The 24,331-nt window shown below is 34.0% G+C and overlaps 1 protein-coding gene across 1 annotated transcript in view; it reads left to right on the top strand.

Moving 5' to 3' along the window:
- Positions 1-24,331, top strand: part of LOC103080507 (neuronal growth regulator 1) — a gene marked incomplete at its 3' end in the record, with an annotated part of 563,118 nt that overhangs the window by 386,638 nt on the left and 152,149 nt on the right. Inside the window, exon 2 of the mRNA XM_007460795.1 lies at positions 14,690-14,922. Coding sequence (XP_007460857.1) covers positions 14,690-14,922 — 233 coding nt within the window. The remainder of the gene's footprint in view (positions 1-14,689; positions 14,923-24,331) is intronic.

Raw genomic sequence — 24,331 nt, 5'->3', positions numbered from 1 at the left:
GCATTCCTGTTTGTTCCAAATGATATATTCCATTTTGGAATCATAGAGGAAATCCAGAGATTCATGTGTGTGTTTAATTTAGAATAATCAGTAACAAAAGCTCTAAAATACAGTGGGAGTAGGGTGAATGCCAGTGCTACCTCTTCTACTAAACCTGCTCTGACCTAGTCCCACCCTTTTCTGTGTCCAGAAGAATTTGATTTCTTCTCTTTTATAAAACATTTGCACAATATCTTATTTCAAGTCCTCATATTATTCAAAATACATTTTTTTAAAGCACCAACTATGTAACAGACATTGTGCTCATTACTGGTCATCATAGTAAATAAGTCAACCAGGACCCTTTACAGTTTAGCAGGGATGATACAATTAAGCAAGGGATTTTGCAGTGCAGGTTAATAAACAAGGTAGTTAACATGCTGGGGGAAATGCAAGCTTTAGGAAAGGTCCATTAAAGCTGTCTAGGGGCTTGGAGCAGAGATGTTACAGAGGGCTTTCCAAAGAAATGACATCTAAGGTGAGGTATTTAGGTCTTGTCACCTGGAACATTTCAGTTAATCTTCACAAAATAGCTTCTTCAAGTACATATTACTATCCTCATTTTAAGGAATCAAATGTGAAGGCTTAGAAAAATTAAGTAGTGCCCAAATTCCTAGGGCTAGTTAGTGTCAATAAGAATTGTGATTCAACTCCATGTTGTTCTGAATTCAAGGTAAAACTATCTTGGAGAAACCATATCATTATTTTTCCCAGATTTCAATTCATCTGTTTTTAGAGAACATTATAGTGATGGTTTTCTTTTTTACTCTTCAAGTTTGCTTTTTATAGTGACTCAAGGAAGTAGTGACAAATATCACAGAATTCTGTCCTTGGGAGATGATTCAGTCATGGAGATAGGAAAATAGGCAGCAGTCTAGTAAGGAGAGATACAGTCAGAAAGTCATGGCTGAAATTTCAGCTTTTCCTAAATCACAGTGGAATTTTACATCCCTTGGAGGCACTTGCTTTCCTGAGCTAGCCAGGCACTGAGATATGACAGGTCCAGCTGTCCACTAGATGCTAATACTGGATGGATCCTCTAGCAAGAGAAGCATTGATATTTAGAGAGATTCTGTTACTTTCTGTAAGAAAGAGCTCAGATGAAATTAATATAAATTATATGTTGGTTACATATTCAGATTTTGCCATTGTTTACTATTCTTGTAATTATAAGTATTCATTTTTACTTCTTGTGCATTTTTACACTGAATGTGTCTCTCCTCCCTTCTCTCACAACACACACACACAAGCACACACACACAACTCTTGAAGCACACACAAATCTCTTGAAGCAACAAAGGTTTAACAATAATGAATTGATCACAGAGAAAGGTATATTTTAGATTTCTGGAAAAGAAAAGAAACTCAAAAGACTACCAACACATATATTTAAAATACACAGGTATAAGCTAAAAATTTTCAAGTGTATTTTAACGTTGAGTAAACAAAAAAAGAATAATTAAGCTCTGGACATTTAGCAAAATTAAGATATTATTATCAGCAGTTTTAAAAGACTAGCTAAATATATATATTTTTTAATTTACTGATGAATAGATGATTATCATGCAGCCTGGCTCAGATTTCCAGCAACATTAACATACACTTTAAACATACACTTGAAATAGAAGGAATTCAGACTTTTTAAGCAATTATTCAACAAGCCCATGTTGTTCATGAAGAATGTCTTTGGGACAGTACAGGCAATCTGAAAACTAATATTCTAATAATTCTCACATAGATTCAGTTGTCTATATTCCCTACCCCTAAGTAGATAGAAACTGAAGGTTGAAAAGGAGAAAAAATAGAGGCAAATAATGCTTATAGCTTTAAATAAGGAGTTAAATAGCTTAACAGTAGAAAAAGATACAAAACACTGCATTTCAGATATCAAAAATTTTCCAACTGTGGTATAAATGCCCTAAAGATATATGATGACTTTCAAAGGCCTGTGCAGGAACAGATAATTTTTTAAAATTTCTTGACTTAAATTTTCATATGTTCTCTTTCCTAAAATTGACCTGCCTGAGAGTGTAGGTCTGTGGTTGAATTGCTTCCAGTTCCTACCTCTTACTTTTGCACTCATCTTTCACTAAATCTCTCAAACATACAGAAGCATATCATGGAGCATAGTCCAAAGTGTAAAACCCACAGGAAATGAAACAAAGAGACTATATAAAATGTTGGTGTTCTCTAGGCCCATCCATGTTGCTGCAAATGGCGTTATTTCATTCTTTTTATGGCTGAGTAATATTCCATTGTATATATGCATGTACCACTTCTCTACCCATTCCACTGTCAATGGACATTTAGGTTGCTTCCATGTCTTGGTTATTGTAAATAGTGCTGAAATGAACATTGGGGTGCATGTATCTTTTTGAATTAGTTTTCTCCAGATATATGTCCAGGAGAGGGATTGCTGGATGATTAGGTAACTCTCTTTTTAGTTTTCTGAGGAACCTCCATACTGTTCTCCATAGTGGCTGCACCAACTTACATTCCCACCAACAGTGTAGGAGGGTTCCACATGGATATTTGTTGTAAGGTCACTCCTAACCCAGAAATATCCTAGCTCTAGGAACCATTCACTCTCTCCTTGGCCATAAGATATCTCATTGTCCTTGGAAAAAAATGCAAATTCTTATATAATGGGCCATAAAGCCTTACATGATCTGATCCCTGATTATCTTTTATCTTGAGAGAGAATAGAGCTAGAAGACTCAGACTCCCTGACTTCAGACACTACTACAAAGCTACAGTAATCAAAACAGTATGGTACTGGCACAAAGCCAGACTTATAGATTAATGGAGTAGGATAGAAAGTAGAGAGATAAACCCACACACTTATGGTCAATTAATCTACAACAAAGGAGTCAAGAATATACAATAGAGAAAAGACAGTCTCTTAAATAAGTGGTGCTGGGAAAACTGGAAAGCTATGTGTGAAATAATGAAATTAGAAGTTTCTCTAACACCATACACAAAAAAAATAAACTTGAAATGTATTAAAGACTTAAATGTGAGACTGGATACTATAAAACTCTTAGAGGAAAACATAGGCAGAACACTCTTTAACATAAATCTTAGCAATATCTTTTTGGATCCACCTCCTAGAGTAATGAAAATAAAAACAAAAATAAACAAATGGGACCTAATGAAACTTAAAAGCTTCTGCACAGCAAAGGAAACCATAAACAAAATGAAAAGACAACATACAGATTGTGAGAATATATTTGCAAGTGATGCAACTGACAATGGATTAATCTCCAAAATATACAAATGACTCATGCAGCTCAATATCAAAAAACAAACAACCCAATCCAAAAATGGGCAGACCTAAATAGACATTTCTCCAAAGAAGACATACAGATGGCCAACAAACACATGAGAAGATGCTCAACATCACTAATTATTAGAGAAATGAAAATCAGAACTACAATGAGGTATCACCTCACACCAGAGGTCAGAAAGGCCAACATCAAAAAATCTACAAACAATAAATGCTGGAGAGGGTGTGGAGGAAAGGGAAGCTTCTTACACTGTTGGTGGGAATGTAAATTGGTACAGCAACTATGAAGAACAGTATGGAGGTTCCTTAAATAAATAAAAATAGAGTTATCACATATCCACTCCTGAGCATATATCAGGATAAAACCATAATTCAAAAAGATACATGCACCCCAATGTTCATTGCAGCAGTATTTACAATAACTAAGATATGGAATCAAGCTAAATGTCCATCCACAGTGGAATGGATAAAAAAAGATGTGGTACATATATACAATGGAATATTACTCTTTGGCCATAAAGAAGAATGAAATAATGCCATTTACAGCAATATGGATGAGCCTAGAGATTGTCATACTAAGTGAATTAAGTCAGACAGAGAAAGACAAATATCATATGATATCACTTATATGTGGAATCTAAAAAGATGATACTGATGAACGTGTTTACAAAGCAGAAACAGACTCAGACTTTGAAAACAAACTTACGGTTACCAAAGTGGGAAGGTGTGTGTGGAGTGAATGAATTAGGAGTTTGAGACTGACATATACACACTACTATATATGGGATATAAGGTCAACAAGGACTTACTATATAGCACAGGGAACTCTACTCAATATTCTGTAATAACATATATAGGAAGAGAATCTAAAAAAGAATGGATATATGTGTAACTGAATCACTTTGCTGTACACCTGAAACTAACACAACATTGTAAATCAACTATACTCCAATATAAAATAAAGATTAACTTAAAAAAATAAAATAAAATAAAATATTGGTGTTGATTTTGATATAACGAATAATTCTAGAGTCTGCTAAATTCTACTGCAATTTAGGCAGTTTCAAATTTTCTTTCAACACATCTACATGAACATCTACATGAAGATATAATAGAGTTATAAAAGATATTGGGAATGTTTTTGATGATAGATTACTGTAATAATATCATTCTGACAGAGTTAAAAAATTGAGTGGTGTTGCTATAACAGGATTCTTTCTATCATAGTTTGATTTAAGAAAACAAGGTTCCATAGAATTGATTCTAAACTCTATTTCACGTGAGCACATAGCACCCTTATTTGCACAAGAAGGTTTTTGCATGTGTCTAGATAAAGCCACCTCATTAAGACATCCATTATTATCTATGTAAAGCAATAGAAATGTTCAATATTTATCAAAATGTATGATATATATGATTTAATCAGTTGTATACTATTAATGATTGTAAAAATAAATTCCTCCACAATATTTTTTATACTTAGATCCTTCCATTCATAAGAATTTTTATACTCAATTTACATATTTAATTTTACTGCAGAGAAGATAAGGTATCAAAAGATTTTAATTTTTTAAAATTTAGATTAGAATCAAATTATATAGGACAAGTGGAATTAAAATATGAGTTTGAGGAGAAAGAGCAACAATGTAGCATTTTTTAAAAAACAGATCTTGTTCATCTTTTAAAAAAAATGATTGATAGTGAATATCAAATCACTATGTTATTTAGATTTTCTTGGATGCATTTAAAAGTGAGAATTAACACATTTAAAAGTGAGGATTAACAGTTTTATCTTAAAATATCCATGTTTATAGTAATCAGAAATTATAATTTTTGCAAAGACCTTAGCTTATGATAAAAATTTTAGGGCTTCCCTGGTGGCGCAGTGGTTGAGAGTCCGCCTGCCAATGCAGGGGACACGGATTTGTGTCCCGGTCCGGTCCGGGAAGATCCCACATGCCGCGGAGCGGCTGGGCCCGTGAGCCATGGCCGCTGAGCCTGCGCGTCCGGAGCCTGTGCTCCGCAATGGGAGAGGCCACAACAGTGAGAGGCCCGCGTATCGCAAAAAAAAAAAAAAAAAAAAAAAAAAAATTAGGTGACAATTTAAAAACATGCAATAGTTTACGTAGAACCTATTAGTTTCTATATAGTTTATATAGAAAATCATTTTATGGACCGTAAAAGCAAAAAGAAAACAATTGCTCACCTTAACTTCATCTCGCTGAGTTTGGGAAGATCACTGTGCTCATGCAATCTGCAAATAGAGATTCATAATCATGTCCTAGAGTTATGAGGAAAATTAACTCATAAAACCTTAAAATAATTACAAAGTATTTTCATGTATATTTTTCCTTATAACTTTATAAATCTATCTGCCATGCAGAGTCTCATTTAATCTTATACCAAAATAGGAATTAGTACAAGTGGTGCTATCTCCATTTTGCAAATACGTGAGTAAGGCTTTAATAGAGTTACTTTAATTGAGTCCAGTTACTTGCCCAAAACAATTGCTAGTAAACCAGGGACTTGATATCTAAACATAAGTTTTGAGTGTCAATATAACTTAAAAAAAGGCAATAACACTGAAACTCTCTTTTTCTTAACATGCTCTGCCTATAAGAGGAGGAAGTACAATTAAAAAAAAAAAGCTTTTCTGGAAGTTCAAGGAAGGTAAAATAGGAGAAGTACTTTAATGTATGACATTCATTTATCTGCAAAATTATTTCTTGTGAACCAGCCCTGGGCTATGGCAATGTAGATAACTAACACTTTGCTCTATCAAGCCAGGCTCTATGAATGCCTTTTTTTTTCCTCCTTCAAATTATATTTTATAGCACAAAGGGATTTCGGTCATTGATGATGGTGATAGTTTGTTTTGTTTTAAATATCAAGTTAACCATAGGAAGGTGGATTGAAAATAATTATCCTTAATTACGTACTTACTGTGTATCTGACTCCATCCTGAGCACATTTAACAAACAAATCCTCATTACAATCTTATCAAATAAATAATATTACTAATCCCATTTTACAGGTGAGAAAACTAAGGTAAATTAATTTGCTCTAGGTTCCACTGCTAGTGCACAAGAAAGGTAACATTTGAACTCCAATATTAACTATAATTGATCACTACATTATGCTGCTTCTCAAGGACAAATAATTTGTCCCTGTGATCTAACAAAAACTTAAATAGGATACTATTTTTAACTTTTAGCATATTTTGAGAAAATATAATCAGTTTAAATTTGTTTGCAGGAAGCAGATGAAAAAAAAAAAACTACATTTTTTTTTTCCCCTCTGGGATACATTCCCTAATTTGTATTTTAAGACATATCTCATACTGAAATATGGCTTAGTTTTCTCAAGAGAGGACAGGTAAATATGGATTAATGGCTACTTTAGTTAATGATCACAAGGCTGGTTTTAATTAATTGTGCTATGTAGCCATTCTTTATTCATAAAGTAAAATTTGTGCTCAGAATACCTTTTATTAGAAAAAAGGTAAGAAGAAAAATCCATCGATGACCAGTAAAAAGTTTAAAGGTCAACATTAAGCAGAGAGAGAAAGGGGAAATAATTATTTTTGTTTTTCAAATATCTGTATTTACTGATGCTGTAAAGTGGCATATACTTAAATTAATTTGACAAAACAGTTGAGTTTAGAACATTTCTGTATATCCATTTCCTGTTTCTTATTTTATCGTCTGTATTTATATGCAAATAGAATACTTTCCAAATGATTTAAACACAAAGATGTTTACTGGAAGGAAGTAGGTGTTTGATGGAAGGGAGTAGAATTGCTGATATTGTTTTTGGTACAGAATTCCATGTGTTTTTTTCCCTTAAGAGTGAGGTGTCTGTATCTAGCTCCATCCCTAAGAAGATGGGGTAAAGAGGCTTGCCTGGAGCCTAGAGCATTATCTCTTCACTTCTCTGGGCCTGGCTGCATTCTCCTTCTCTGATATTGCTGTTTTAAACACCTCCTGCATGCATTCTGAATGTACTGTTCATTCCCTTTATAGCTCCTGAGGTGAAAGTCCAACTTCTCCAAGAAGCATCTGCCAGGGAGATAGCACTGCAGACAGAATTCTCCCCACAGCGGTTCAGAGGTCCTGCCAGATAACAAAAATCTTGAAGCCCTTACAGATCCAAATATCTCACATTTAAGCCCATGTGGGAGAAAGCAAGTGGTTTAGTTGAATTTAAAAAGTAGAAATGACAAAGAAATTTCCAGTTTGATTCCTGAGTAAGGCCATTTGAACAGAGCTAATCTTAAACTAACTTTTCAAATATGTAACTCCTCTTCCTTTTTACATTCTCTGCCTCATTTATCCATCCTGAATTCATGCATGCACCATTTTTAATGTAGAGATAATAAGACCTACATACCTCTCAAAATACTTTTGTGAGTGTTAAATGAGATCATATATGAAAGTATTTTCCATACCACTTAACCCATAGTCAGCATTCAGCAAATGGAATTTCTTATTATTATCAAGACAAGACGATCATAATTAGACTTTAGTAATAGGCCAAAAATGTCAGTACGTTGCACAAAGACTTTCCTACTTTCTTTAGTCAATATATAGGCTTTCTTTCACTCTAGCCATGCCTATTTTGCTTAATTAATGTTAATTCATATGTTGAGTGATTTACAAATAATGTATTGAAACACCCTAAAAGTAAAAATTCCTTGGCATTGCCTCTTCTAAACATGGTCAGACAGGCTAAAATGGAAGCTTGACTTAAATGAGACAATGAAAAGAAAAAGATAAAGCAATTTGTAGTATTATAGAAAAGCATGGTTTGATTATCAGTTAAAATGAGTGATTTCAATGTCTGGAATTTAGAGATTAGTCCCAAACCAAATTTTGTTTATTTCTTCGGCATTTAAAATGTTGGGTTTTATATATGTATATATACACATACATGTATATATGTATATATATATATATATATATATATATATACATATTGTATATATATATGTTTTAAAAAATACACTTACTATAAACTTTGCATTAAAATAAGACTTAAAGGTGTGAATTAATACCACTGCCTGATCACATTAAAGTTCACTTCTTTTATTAATTAGGTATAGAATGTATGAAAAAGCAATAAAAAATTTTTTAAAAAGCTTTATTATTTTCAGTGTTCTTTTCTCTGATTTACAATATCAAAAATATGTATGTTTGAGAATTTGCTGTTATAATTACATAGTGGCTCATAACTTTCAATCTCTTATCCAAGATATTTTTAATATAGTTTTATTATTACAAAGATGTACTAGAATAAAATGTATAGGAAATCAGTTTCTTTCTCTTACAAAATAAGAAATCAATGTTATTTGTTTTTTGTTTTTTGTTTTTTTTGTGCTAGCATGTAAAAAGTAAAATGTGCTGGGCTTCCCTTCGTGGTGCAGTGGTTGAGAATCTGTCTGCCAATGCAGGGGACATGGGTTCGAGCCCTGGTCTGGGAAGATTCCACATGCTGTGGAGCAACTGGGCCCGTGAGCCACAATTACTGAGCCTTCACGTCTGGAGCCTGTGCTCCGCAACAAAAGAGGCTGCGATAGAGAGAGGCCCGCACACCGCAATGAAGAGTGGCCCCTGCTTGCCACAACTAGAGAAAGCCCTCGCACAGAAATGAAGACCCAACACAGCCATAAATTATTAATAAATTTAAAAAAAAGTAAAATGTGCCCAACATGGCATATTTTCCATTCTAAAAATAAATGTACATGTGTCATTAATATTACTTACATACTTATGCCTGGATGTTTAATGAAATTATGTCATAATAAAGTTATTATGATGCATTACAAATTTCAATAAGCAAGTCATAAGTTACATAACCTCTCTGTACCTCACTTCCTTCGCTGTAAAATGGGCAAAATGATAACTTGACGGTACCTATCACAAAGGGTTGTTGTGAAGATTGAATGAGAAATAGATATCATGTGATTAGAACAGCATCTGGCAGATAGTAATATTAGTATATATATATTATTATCTACACAACAATATTGAACTGTTACCTGCAGAAGTGCATTTCTCACTTAGAAATCTCCTTAAATATATTTTAAAATATAATTTTCACCATCTATAAGGGTGAGTGCTTCATTAAATAAGTTCATTAGACAAACTGATGATTCTTTGAAAATCCACAATTTGAAGTCCAAATTATGGATTTCCCTTGACAAAGTCATGCACGCCCTACACTTGCCAAAATAGAAAGATAATAGGAAGCATTTCACCAATAATATTATATATAAAGATATTATTGTCTAGTAAATATTACATGTTATGTAACATCACTTATATATACATGTATGTGTATAATTATCTGTATCCATATCCATATTCATATCTATACCCATATCAATATCTATTATATTATCCAAGGAATAACTGGCATGAAAGACAAGAAGAGAACACCTTAAAAACAAAGGCAAGTGGGTGAGGAGATAGAATTTGTTCTGTTCTATTTAATCTCTACTTTACTTTTCTTACCTCATATCGGCCTTGAAACCAGGATATCAAAGCTCTCTTTGTATGCAGAATTAGCATGGAGGTTGTAGGATGTTCTGAATTTTTTAATTTTTTCTGTGTGCTTTTGAAAGTTCTTCTGTCAAATTTAGAACTTTGTGATACAATGAAAAGACAGCTGTGAAGGTAGCTGGCCAATCCCTTCATAGGTAGATCATTTTCACATGGTTTAGCTTTGAATCCAAGGGAAATTGTACTTTTCTTCTCTTATTAATTAGTACCTTTAATAGGGGCTTTCATTAATCAACGGGTCTTGAGAAAAGCTGGTCTTTTTCCATCGAGCGGAATAAATCCTGCTGTGTGGGGTAATGGTAATGGCGCTAAGGCTTATGTTTTTGGAATGTGTTACAGGGAATTTAGAGGTATGAAAGGAAAAAATCATTCTTTAGCAGCCACAGACTTAATTTCTTAATCGAGTTTAAAAAATAATAAATAACCAAATATGCTAATTTCCACTAAGCTCTCTGATGTCCACCTTTCAGATTTAATCACCACAGGAGATAGTGTCACAGAGAGAGTCTGTTAGAATTACTCCAACATCATTTTGTTCAACTAGCACCTCACCAAGTGGGACTTTATACCCTCAAAATAAGGACCTGCCCGATATGTACAAATGTCATTTATAAAGGAGCTCCTTAAAAGATTTCAGAAGCAGCAGTGCCAGTCTTATTAAAAAAGAATTAACTATCTTAAGCCTGGGTTTAAATAAATAACAATCTTGAACAAAATGAACTATTAAAGCTATTTTCTATACATTTTCCAAGAACCAGATGTTTGGAACTATGTTACACAACATCCAGATGAAAATTTAAGTGTTTGTCATGATATTTGTCTTGGTGTTAGCACAGCTTATGTTGAGGAGTGTATTTTTGGAACTGCTTCAGTCATCTCCCTATAAAGTAGGTTGTCTAGAAGATTTTTTTAAGTGGGGGGGGGAACTCCTTTCAAAAGAAGCTGTGCCATACTCAATTAAAGGATATATTCATTATTAAACATTTTATTCAGATTATTTCATTATCTAGACTTCAAAGGGATCCTAAGATCACTAGCTGTTAAAACGTTCTATTTGGAAGTCCAGAGATGAAAAATGATCCAAGTTTTTGACCCGAGAACTATTGCTTCCTCCTACCCTCATCAGTGATCTGATCATCTTTGCTTTATCAACCTCTCTCTCACACATTAATTTCTCCATCCTAAACGGGAGAACCCCTCACCTTTGCTACTGTGTAATACATTATTCAGACCTCTGGGGGAGGAGAGTTCCAGGCAGAAGAAGCAGTAAGAAATGCCAAGTTCCTGGGACAAGAGCAAGTGTGATTTGTTGGAAGCACAGCTGGAGGGCCAGAGTCTAGAGCAGAGTAAGTGGGAAAGAGGGGGAACTGACAAGGTCAGAGAAGCATCAAGGGGCCAGATTACATAGGACGATTGGTCACTATAGGGATTAAGAGTTTTTCTTATTAGTGAAATAGGAAGGCTTAGAGTTGTCGATGATCTGATTTAAACTCTAAAGTTCATTCTGTTTATTGTGGGGAGAACGGGGTCAAGGGCAGAAGACAGAGACCCTCAGACAATTACAATAATCCATTATAACAACAATTTAATTACTGTATTTTCACTTCCTGTTCTTTATGATGGCTAGTCATGAATATAATTTATCATCCTTGCTAAATTATAAATTCTGTGTGCGCAAGGATTCCAAAAGATTATATCTTTACACATTAGTGTTCTTCAACTAAAAAAAAAAGTTTGATGCCCAAAGAGTACAAGATGAAATTCTCACCACTTCTGTCCTTTTTCCACCCTCCCGCTCCCCTCTATCATACCCTAAGTACTCTCCTTCCTTCCGGAATTTCTTCTTAATACAGCATACACATATCTAGCAGTATCTCTTTGTGTACATGAAAAAAACAAAAACAAAAACAAAAACAAACTAGGGGGGAAAGGGAGAACAAAGAGGAGGTAGATAGATAGGAGACATAGTCCTTATTCTCAAGGAATCGTTATGTGTATATGCCTATTTCATATATTTTACATAATCATCTTAGAGTTGAGCTTAAAACTATATATAGTATGTATAAGTATCTTATGTTTTTATAAAAATAGAAAGTCATTCCTAGGCCTTGCTATTCCCAATTTGTAAAGTTCCATATATGGTAATTTGAGTTATTTAGGTTCTACTTCAGTAGTGTAATCTGAGAATTGCTCTACAGAAGTCCAAGGAAATAATACCCCAATTTTCTTTTTTTTCCCTGAGTCTCATTCAAGGGTCTTTCTAATGTATGTCTTGAAAAGCTTTGGGTTGGGACCAATAATAATTATGGAAGATAGTTATCCAAGCCGAGGAGGCACAAAGAGCCCCCCCCTTTTTTTTTTTCATTTTTCTTAGTGAAGAAGTTAGAATCTCTTCTTCTGTGAAGGTCCCTGACATGCCAGAACAGAGGAATAGTGCTTAGGCTAAGATTACGAGTTAGAACCCAGATCAGGTCTATGAAAGCTCTAGTATCTAAATACTAGTTACTCTCTGTGGTCTTCCTGATACCCCCCCAAATAAAGGTAAAGCTGCTGCTGTCTCTAGGGAAAGGGAAACGCCAGGCAGAGTGTTCTAAATCAGACTTTCATGGTAAAATATCCATTAATGATTAATTTTCTGCTTCCTTTAGAATAGGACAGGTTAAGCAGTTGGTCACATTCAGTAAATAAGAAATTACTTGCAGTAATGTCTGCAACATTCTAATCATCTTCCCATTTCTGAAAACTATTTTAAAAGCCTTTGATCTGCATTATGGTGAAAAGGACATTGAATGTGGAAATAGAAGCCTTGATTATGAATTCAACTTTGCCACCCACTAACAGTGTGGCTTGGGCAAGTCATTTAACCACAAAATTCCATTTATATTCTAGTGATGAATTGGGCATAGCAATCTATACCTCACAGGGTTGTTATGAGCACCAGATAGGATAAAGTGTGAAGGCCACAAATGCAGAGGTCACACAATAAACATTTGATGAACTCAGATATTAAATACAGACAGCAGAATTATCATAATCCTAGTAGTGGTATTTCAGTGTTCTATGCTATACCAGTACACATGTGATCTTGTGAAGTGGGAACTATGTCCCCTGTATCTTCTTTCTGCATGTTATTAAGAATGACAATATACTATAATTGTTTAATTATGTCATTAAAGTGGGTTTTATTTTCTTCATTAAATACATCAGGAAAAAGCTTTTCAATTAACAATGACCTTTATGACTTCTACTAGTTTGTATTCTGTAGATGCTGAAGCTGACTGCAAATTAGATTCTGCAATGTACCTTGTTCCTTATTTTTTCACCCACTGATTAGTTTGATACAGTTGGCAGCAGCCTACCCTGTTGCTTTCAGCTTGCAATTTTGTAGCAATCTCAGAACACTGTGTTCAATCCCCCAAGGTGTTCTGTAGAAATGCTGTCAAACAATTTCGATGTATGTGTATTTTCATTCTGTAGCTGTGCTTTGTACTCATTTAAGAGAACAACTCTTTAATTTGTATCAGAACGTTTTCAGGTTGAAACTTAGAATGCCAGTCCTTAGCAAAATCACTGATATATGACCACAGCCTTCTGTTCTAAATCTTGACATGACTGACTCCTATTAGATACAAAGCTATATTTTTAAATTTTGTTATAGAATACAACTCTGAATAAATGGCTTCAAATTTAGCCTTAAAATCTAATAGTAGTCATCATGCTTGCTATTATCATCTAGCTCTAGTTTACCTTTCCAATTTTGTCTCTCATCCCTCCTACCTTATATCCAATGCTTTCCTGTACTTCCTTAAAATGCCTGGCTGTCTCTCTCACCTTTCCCGGGAGTTATCCGCATATTAGCACCTCTGTCTAGAACACCACATCTTCCACTCGTCATCTCTTTATCTCAGGCATTTTTCTATTCTAGAAAGCTTTTTCTGTACTCACAACAACCTTTCTAAGTCAAGTAACCCTCATTTGTCTCTCATGTTGTACCTTGTGCCTGATTTCATAAAAATATTCTTCTTTCTGTATAGTATTAATTGGTTGGCTTAATTAGATTGTCCTCCTTAGTAGACTAAAAGTTTTGGAGAGCAAAGGCAATACCCTTTGAATCTATGAATAGTAGATGCTCCATATGTGTTTTTGTTGGATAAATGAATGCTTTCTGGAAAAACTATTGGTCAGTTTATTGAAAAGACAGCAAGAATTTGCTACTAAAAGTATTATATTAGCCTCACTACATTTAATTACAACAACAATATTATCAGTGAAATGCAGTTCATAGTTTCAGTGTACAGGTCTACCACTCTGCAAATGCAGGTAATTTTAAGAATAAACATGTATATGGTGCCATTCTGTGCTTTATGTATCTGGCACATTATATTCAGAATTGGATTGGGTTAAACCAGGCTAGCTCATGAAACTATTCTACTTCTTATAATTTCAAAGAAAGAAATGTGTTTTAATGTTGAAATTGTTATTTGAACTAATTTAACCTTATTTAAATTTATTTGTCAGCCTGAGAGAATAAAAAAGGATTTTGACTGGCTTTGAATTAAAATACACACACACACACACACACACTTAAAAAACAAAACTAAACAAAACTGTAGGAATGTATTGTTTCATATTTGCTTTGGGAATGAAAAATGTACCAGTGTGTTCATGTCTCCTATGTTTATAGCTGATGTTTGCATTTGATGCAGTGCCATAATTCAGCATGTGGAAATACACTCAGAACAAAGATAATATTGTCTCTCATTTTCATTTTGATTAATAATGTTCTGTCTCTGGTAATTTGTAGGTGTTATTTGGAAGATGGAGCTTCAAAGGGTGCCTGGCTGAACCGGTCAAGTATTATTTTTGCGGGAGGTGATAAGTGGTCAGTGGATCCTCGAGTTTCAATTTCAACATTGAATAAAAGGGACTACAGCCTCCAGATACAGAATGTAGATGTGACAGACGATGGCCCATACACATGTTCTGTTCAGACTCAACATACACCGAGAACAATGCAGGTGCATCTAACTGTGCAAGGTATGCATTTCCATGTCTGCTACGCTTAGAAATGTTCAATATTTAGATATCAAAATGACTGAGAGGTAGCTGACAATGTTGAAAGATATGTTGTCATTGTCTTCAGGGATTTATGTTCCTAGATTCCATTAAGTATAATGGCTTTTATAGGCATACAAATCCCCACTTACTGAGATCAAAAATTATCCATTAACATCACATTATGATTATTTTGTATATGATTCATTTTGTATCTTCCTATGAGTCACCCCTTCAATAAATCTTTGAGAACCCATGATTGGGGCATTAAAATAAATTTTTGATAGCCTATGATGGCTACATTAAAATATTAGAACTTCTTGAAATATGAATAATAACTCTTTAAAAGTAATCCTCAAGCTTTCCAACACTCTGTCTCAATTCAGCTTCTATTTACTTTGATTCAAGTCACAATGAAAAGAAGCAGCCTTCTAGAATTACTTTATTTAAATATAGAATAATTGAAAAAGTATGGTTCACAATGCTTTATACTTTGATTTACTTTCAGTAGATCATAAATCATGCTAGCTAACTTACAATCTCCAAATATAAATAGAATCATCCAATTATTTTACTTTTCTTGCATACTAAAATATAAGAGCATATTTATCCTCAACACAAATATGTTTCAAGGAAAATATAATTATAATGCTAGTAGAATAGAAAATGTGTATTTTTGCCCTTTTGCATTATGTCCTCATGCTTTATAGATAAACCATGTGTTGGTTGCATAGAAATAGTATACTGTGGAACTCAAAATGACATTGCAGCATTTCTAAGTAAAATTAATAACAAATTATATGATAATGTAGTGCCAGCAAATGCATGTTTTATTCCTATCAGGAAAGCTGAATTTGCAAGTTAGTTGTATTATTTCTGAGTTTACCCTTCAAAAATCAACAGTAAATATTAATTTAGGTACATGGTTTACATTCAGAAAAGATTGTTATTCTACAACTTTATTAATTGAGCTTTATTTCCTCACATAAAGGTAAAACTGAACTCAAACAAAGCTTCAATTATTAGTAAATATTTTAACTTTGTGATAGTGATTAAACTTATTAAACAATTAACTTTAAGAAGGAAAGTATAAATTGAAGAGTAAGGCAGTGAATTTCCTCAGTGGTTTTCCTTATTACAAATCATTGAAGACTTTGGTGATTTTCCTTATTTAAAAGCATATAAGAAAATAATAAAGTTTTCATCAAAGTCCATCTTCATTTAAAGATTATCCAGAGATTCCAGAGGGCAGTTTATCCAGCTTCAAAAAATGACATGAGATTAAAAGACACAAACACATTTCTTCAGTTATCCAAGCCTAATTCTGTTCTCTTGTTTAGTTCAGTGCCTTTTGACTTGAGTTTCTAGTTCAAACACTACAAAAAAATTTTATTACATGAGGAAAAGTATACTTTGATGGTAATATATTTGAGTCACTTGAGATAAAGACGTTTTGCTTCTTATATGTTTAAACAATATACTTCTGAACACTAAAAATATCCCTCTTTCCTTTTTTCCATTCTCTCTTATTCCCTGTTAGGCCCATATTTTTTAACCAGACCCCAAATACATATACATATATGCATATATATATATATATATATATATATATATATATATATATATATACCCTGTACCAGAAACCAGAACATTTTATTAGAATTTGTTTCATATATATATATATATATATATATATATATATATATATATATATATATATATGCCCTGCTAATGAAAATGTTAATTTCCATAGAATTTCTTCATAACTTTATATTACATAGGTTGTTTAATACTGTACACAGTTTTAAAACTGTTACATGCCTTACTTTGGCACTCATTTTTGCTGGCCAGTATAAACTTTTGGGAACCATTTTAGGAAGAACATTTTACAAATGCACTTATTGAATTTTTTATCAATATAATATTTTGTTCCTCTAGAAAAATATTATTTGTGTTACTGTTTTGATGTGTGTGGTTAGGTCAAATTAAAAGCTAATAATTTTACAGTACTTATGAACATAATTACTTATTAGAAGTTGATTGACATGTGGGCATTTTTCCATTTACATTAATAAAGTTCAGGGAACAAATTAATAGGCTTGTCAGTCAATTCAAGAACTAAATAAATATCTTAAAAAGTAAAACCCTACTTAAGCTACATTTCCTCTCAATGAAAAAAAAAACTGATGTGCACATTTCTTCAGTCTCTAAATTTGTTAGGTTGTCTGATACTCAGGAGTATTTGGATAGTTTTGAAGTATATGTTTGTTGCCTAATAATTTGTCAAGCCTTGATTCAACAAGATAAAGAAATTTAGCAAGTGAGAGAAAGCTATTTATTAATCAATGACATTATCAATCAATAATGTCAAACACACATTGGCTGGTAAAAACAAAGCTCATCTTTAATTGTTGAAACTATGTACTCAAGGGAGCTATTTTTAAAAAGTCATTTTAGAAAGGGGATAATCAAAAGGATATCTTGCCCACACAGACTTTGCGCATGGGAAATTTGTTTATGTTATTGATTTCTCAGAGCTATTAATATCAATAAATGGAATAATGGGGGAGAAAAGACACTGGAGTAGGAGTTGGAAAACCTGGATTCCAATCCTGAATTTTCCCTCACAAAATGGGTAATTCTCAAGCCTCTCTAAACTTTAGTTTTCTCATTTGAAGGAAGAGGATTCAGATCAGAAAATCTTAAGGTCTGTTCTAGTCAAAAGCAAAAAGATAAATGACAGGGGAAAAAAAATCCACTGTGACTGTTTGCTTTTGATTTGAAAGGGAAAAAGTTTTTTTAAGTTAAAAAATGAAAAAAAAATTTCATAACACTTGTATTGAGAACCATGCAAACTAATTTTTACACAGTAGTGCCTTCTAGTATTTATTCTGCAAGTGCACTTTATTTATCTCCATGTTTTTCTTTCACCAAATGAGCTGAACAATGTATGTACTCACAAATTTGAAGAATGTGGTGAATTGGAGTTTTGCTTCAAGGGGGTGGAAACTGACTGATAGATTTAGTAAGAAAATAAATTTTTCATCACCTGTACATAATGCTGTTAAATCAAGTTACCTAATTGTCCAGTGTTTCAAATCATGTGGTGTAGCATTTACTAAGAGTATCTTTCTTGTTCATGAGTATAAAAATGTATGCAGCTTGAATACTTGTTATGAAGGGAGATCCCTATTACAATACTGTTTTGAAATGAAACATAAAATGTAAATGCTTTCCATTCAAAAATATAACACAATGGTTTCTACTTTAAGTCCGTGTCTAGAGTCTAAGTTGTATACAGCACAAAATAGACACCCCAAAATATTGTATAATAACTGAATATACATACAACAGCCTCAGCCAACACCTCGACTGCAGCCTTGTGAGACTATGAGTAGTTAAGATGTGCCAGGACAGAAACTGAAATAATAAGTGTATATTGTTTTAAGATACACACATGTGCACGCACACACACACACACACACACACACATACACAAACACATTCACACACACACAATATATGGAACGTTTATCATTCAACTCGTGCCCTTCCAGGGAGACATACCCTAGGTTTTCTCTAGGCAGGATAGAAGGAGGGATGACTAGCACATAAGCCTATGAGCAAAATAATTTCTCAAGGTTGTTTAACTTGCTGAGTGTGTTCTAATTTCCTCAGGGTATTTTACTTACCTAAAATATTTGTGATAGACGGGATGCTATGCTTCCCTTTTCAAGGATGGGCTTGTGTTCCTAGCTGCTGTGAGTGCCATCAGCAGACAGCATATGGTGGTCAGCCCTTTCAAAGTTAGCCTCAGCTGTAGAGAGGCAAAGCCTAGTTCTGCCTAGAGCAACAACGTCTGATGACTGATTAAAACCGGGAGTAATAAAATCCTCTCCCTTCCAGCCCAAGGAGGATAACTCTGACGGGTTATTTTGGCTTGAGAGCAGCTGAAGCTATTGAACAGCATCCACTACAGCTCAACTTCTTGCTCTGTTCAATCCTACCTTCTTCTTTTTCCTTCTGCAGCTATTTATCACAAGACTATTCCCTAATGAATATCCTAATTTTACATTCCATCTCCTTTCAACTCAAAGATCCCTAACTATGACCATGTTAGATCCTTGCCTCTGGCTTAGTCATCGTTTAGAGAAAATCTTCGTAAAATGGAAGGACAACACATTCAAATACCATTCATTATTAACATTGTTTTACATTGGTTGGGAATTTAAAGTGGCTTATACCAAAGTATTTAGTACACCAAGGCAATTAGGAGAAATCAGAAGCAAAAGATAAGGTAAGAAGAATAGGATGCAGTCAGATGTAATGGATTATTACATTTTTAAATGTAATGTATAATGTATTAAATGTATAAAATTTTTGCCATGATTTTTATATATTTTTAGAGCTTGGTAAAAGTTTTAGTTCTAAGATTTCTAGCACCCAACACAGAAAGAGAAACAAGAGCAGTTATTCATTCCATGGCCCTGAAGGTTAAAACTTCTATTTCTTAGTGCTCTGGTCCTGTTACTCAGGGAAATAATTTGACCGTGAGTCATCTCAGAATATCATTGTGAACTGTAAGAAATATTTCAACAGTAACTGTATGGCATGCACAGAACTCATTCATAGGATTGTTCTTTATAACACCTCTCAACGTAACCCGAAGTGCAGGGAAGTATAAAATTTTTCTTTTAATCTAAAAATAAATTGAACAAGATTCTAATTCAATAACAGTGAGATTGCTTTTTGATTATTGCTTAATCTATGAGTAAATTTTAGAGCCTATCCTTCCTGAGTCAAACCTTCACAAATATTATTTCTCTCAGTGGGTCTTTGAATAGGAATTCAGGTACAGATAGTTCAAAATTATACTTACCAATGAGTATCTGGAGAGCAATTATTCTATGTGGCCACAAGTTTAGAGCCATATTCTTCAAAGACCAGCATATCTTAATCAAATGCTAACATCCTTTTTATGAATATTAAAGCCCACACAAGGAACACACTGGCAGAGAAAGACACCACACTTCTCCTCCAAGTTGAGCTGGCTGGCTATAACGCAGCATCACAGGACATGGGCCCGCCTTCCTCAAAAGACCCAAAGGGGAGAAAAGCTATCATGGTCAAAAAAGTATGGTAAAATACCACAGCCATTAGAAAACTCAAGTCATTGTTCTGCAACAGTAAATACTTCAAACTTTTCAAAAAGCTACAAAAGGAAACCAAAGAAAAATATTAGCACTAAGAAAAGTTTAACAGAGCCCATAGATGTCAAAATAGGCAATGTCTGAATGCAATCATGGTTTAGGACAAAACCCTCAGACTGGCTCCCACTCTGTTTTATTCAATCTCTATTTATACCTGTGGGGGAGATTAAGATTTTATATAGGAACCCCAATTTTGGACCTACTTTAAAACATAAAGAAGTGATAAAGACCCAAAACATATATTCTTAATATTTTTAGTTGGGAAACAAATAATAAACCACCCAAAATAAAAATGGTTCCTTAACACAATTATGTTTCATTATCCCAGCCAAAGAACCTTTAGCTTTAAGGGATGTAACTTCATAGTATACTTATCAATAGTTGTAAAACATATTACATTAAAACTTATTATTTTAATTGACATATAATTGACATATAACATTATGTTAGTTTCAGGAATGCGACATAATGATTATATTATACAAATATAATATATTTGTATATATTGTAAATGATCGCTGCAATAAGCCTAGTCAGCATCGGTTGCCATACATAGTTATAAATTTTCTTTTTCCTTGTGAGAAAAACTTTAAGATCTACTCTCTTAGCAACTTTCTTTTTTTTTTTTTTTTTTTGCGGTATGCAGGCCTCTCACTGTTGTGGCCTCTCCCGTTGCGGAGCACAGGCTCCGGACGCGCAGGCTCAGCGGCCATGGCCCACGGGCCCAGCTGCTCTGCGGCATGTGGGATCTTCCCGGACCGGGGCACGAACCCGTGTCCCCTGCATCGGCAGGCGGACTCTCAACCACTGCGCCACCTGGGAAGCCCTCTTAGCAACTTTCAAATATGCAATCCAGTATTATTAACTGTAATCACTGTTGATTTGCAACCTTGGGAGTCCCTCTGGTGAAATCCCAAACTGTGTCACTGTACACAGAGTGTGAGGAGAGACCTAAGAAAGAGGCAGACCATTTCAGATTGGTAGGTGGCAGGTTTAAGAAACAAGGAAGCTTATATATGAGGCTTGTCTTGAGTGATCGCAAGATGAGTAGACCTCCAAACCGACCCACTAGAATCTTAAAAGTTTATATATAGAGGCCTTAACAGGGTTCAGTCATGTATTCAGTTCAGATGGTCCTAACAACACATTGCTCTCTCAAGGCTGCATCATTGAAACGGGTCCTAGAGTGGAAACGGTGGCCAGAACATACAGGATGGGGGGAGGGGGAGAGGAGCCTCAGATTGCCTGAGTCCAGCCCAAGGGTCAACCTGTTGTCATGTCCTTTCCATGACCTCGTCCAGCAGTCACCATGCGGTACATTATATGCCCATGACTTATTTACTTTAAGCTGGAAGTTTATACTTTTCTGGATGTGCAGGCTCAGCGGCCATGGCTCACAGGCCCAGCAACTCCGTGGCATGTGGGATCTTCCCGGACCAGGCCACGAACCTGTGTCCCCTGCATCAGCAGGCGGACTCTCAAGCACTGCGCCACCAGGGAAGCCCAGAAGTTTACACTTTTTAATCCCTTCACCTATTTTACTTTTCTTCTCTCCCAGCCACCAATCTGTTCTCGGAATTTATGAGCTCACTTTTGTTGTTGTTGTTTTTAGGGGAAAAAAATCATCAAAAATGAACTTAGTTTTTGTACAGGATCCATCTCTCTATTTCATTAACTTGATAACAGAGATAAATTTCTAAGATCACCTTATATATGATGATTAAATATATATTATCTGCTTATAAGAAAATATTAATCCTTTGTTCTCTAAAATTAGGTAACAAGTGATATCAAATCATTGAAATCAAAGTTACATGGGTAGGGGTGTACATGCTCTTTGTCATTCCCTCTTCAGGGAATTCCTACCTATTCTACCATAAATTATTTTTTGCTTACCCCAATTCACATTATGGAAAAGATCCTGTGGGTGGCAACATTCACTGAGTCTGTGCAGACTAATCAGTACCTGAATATACCAATCACTGGTTCAAAGACCAGTTAAGTAGGAGAAATGATATAAATAAAGTTGTATTAGTTCTTGCAGATTCTTCCCACGGTGATGTACTAGTAACAGTGGAACCTTACCTAACCCCCCCACACACATTTTTCTATTTATGTTGGTCTGAAATATATAGACTTGTACATTTGTAATTTAGGAAGAAAATAATTTATAAGCTTTTTGGAGCATGTCCCTCATTAGTTAATGGGACTGTCATACAGTATTGTATTCCCCAGATAGTTTATCCAATGGAAACATTTAATGTTAATATATATGAGGTAATAGTATTGATGTCCAGAAAGATAATGGTTTGGTATCTAAACAGTTTAGAAAAATTATGCCTAATTTGTGAAATTTGGAAAAAATAAATCCTTCAGGTGTCATTTATGATCTAGACTTCAGCAAAATTATTTATTCAAACATACCTTCACAGAAAAACTCAGGTCCACTCATCTGAACTTATTATGAGCTAGGCCTTTTTAGGCAGTAAAATAATGCCTAAACCTTTAAAAGTAATGTATTTTTCAGGTGGACTATTTCATTTTTCATTTCAGACGTTCCAGTCTGACTAGAAATGCTATAGTTACATGACACTGCCTATCAGGCCATCTTCTTGGAAAGCATTACCTCACTTTTATTTGTGCGTGTATTGACATTGATTAGGTTATTGGTGTAGCTATTAGGGTTCATAAGAAATAAAGTTAATTGAACTAATGTTTAGTGAACTTCTCTTTTGAATATTGGTACTTCTTACAGAATGAACATTTTCTTCTCTTCTAAATATTCTTTTTTTTCTTTTATAGTCTTTAGAAAAGATTATTGGCCATTACTTTTCTGCAATTGAGATAAAAGCATTAGCAGAAAGAGAAGGTAGATTTCATTAAATAGTATTTTTCTTTGAAAAAGATTTTCTCTGTTAAGTGTAGTGATCATATATTCCTAACCAAAACTTAGTATATGAAGTTATATATATATTGTTTAATACAAGAGATGTATTAGAACAGCATTATAGATCAAAACTGTGCAAAATCCAAAATACTGCCTACTGTACATAGAGGAGATTAATAAGTTGGTGATATTTTCTTATAAACTTTCAATATGCTGCCCTTTGTGAATGAGAGAGAGATGGGAAAGTGCAAGAAAAAATAATATTTAGATATTGCATACTGTTGAATTCCATCTGAACCACCCATTTTTCCTATAGAAGTAATTTCATGAAAACTACTGCTGAACTTTTTGAATTGGTAACAACAAGAGGAACAGTGTTAAAATTTGAATAAGCATCTTTTTTACTAGTGAATTGTGCCAGCAAGGAAGGTTGTACTTCAGTACATCTGTTCTACACATGACTTGGATAATTTTTTGAGGGGTAGCAGAAGAGGGACAAGGAAATCTCAAAAAGTTGTATAGTTTGTGGTCAGTGTTGCTGAGGAGAAATTCTGCTTTCCTTTGTCCTTCTCATAAAGGTTTAAGTTTTGAATCATATTGGCAAGTATTAAGTAAAACGATACCTGAGAATGGGATGTATAAGAAGAGGAACAGTATTTATTGCTCATTTTGAGACTGAGTAAATCAGTATTTCTTCTTTGGGTAACATAGAGTTAAAAATGCAATTTGAAAGTATTTTAAAATAGTTAACCCTTTAAGCAAGATTTGCTGCCCTTTGAAAGTCCCTTCAATGATTGACGTGTATTCATTCTGGTTCTTGAAGCACATAGTTTGATAAGTATCTCAAGGCTCAGACTGATCATATTTTTATTTTCTTGGTAATTCTGTTTTGGATTTGTGTGTTGTATTTCAGAACAGTTATATTTGTTGCCTATCTTAGAGTATCTTTATTTTTTCCTAAAAAAAACAAAGAAAACAACTGTGTGAGTAATACCTGTCAAATCCCAGTGCAATGTACACCATCAGTATGAAAATCTCTCTATAAATAAAAGATTACCAAGCTTTCGCTGGTCCACTTATTTTGAGAAACCCTGAAAATAAAATCAAAGTCTGGTGAAATAATTTGTCTTCTCCTAGGAAGTCATTACAATAGGATTTGATCTATGAAATAATTTTACTGTTTTCTTCTCCAAATTACTACCAAGACAATTAGGATTTTGCCATTTTCATTAACTAAATTCTGAATGACATACCCCTTATAACCTTTATGTAGGATAAAGATAAAATTTAGCAG

The sequence above is a fragment of the Lipotes vexillifer genome, unplaced genomic scaffold (genome assembly GCF_000442215.2).
Source record: "Lipotes vexillifer unplaced genomic scaffold, Lipotes_vexillifer_v1.1 scaffold757, whole genome shotgun sequence".
In the NCBI taxonomy this organism is placed as follows: Eukaryota; Metazoa; Chordata; class Mammalia; order Artiodactyla; family Lipotidae; genus Lipotes; species Lipotes vexillifer.
Note: the sequence above shows the minus strand (reverse complement) of the source record. Positions and strands in the feature narration are given on the sequence as shown.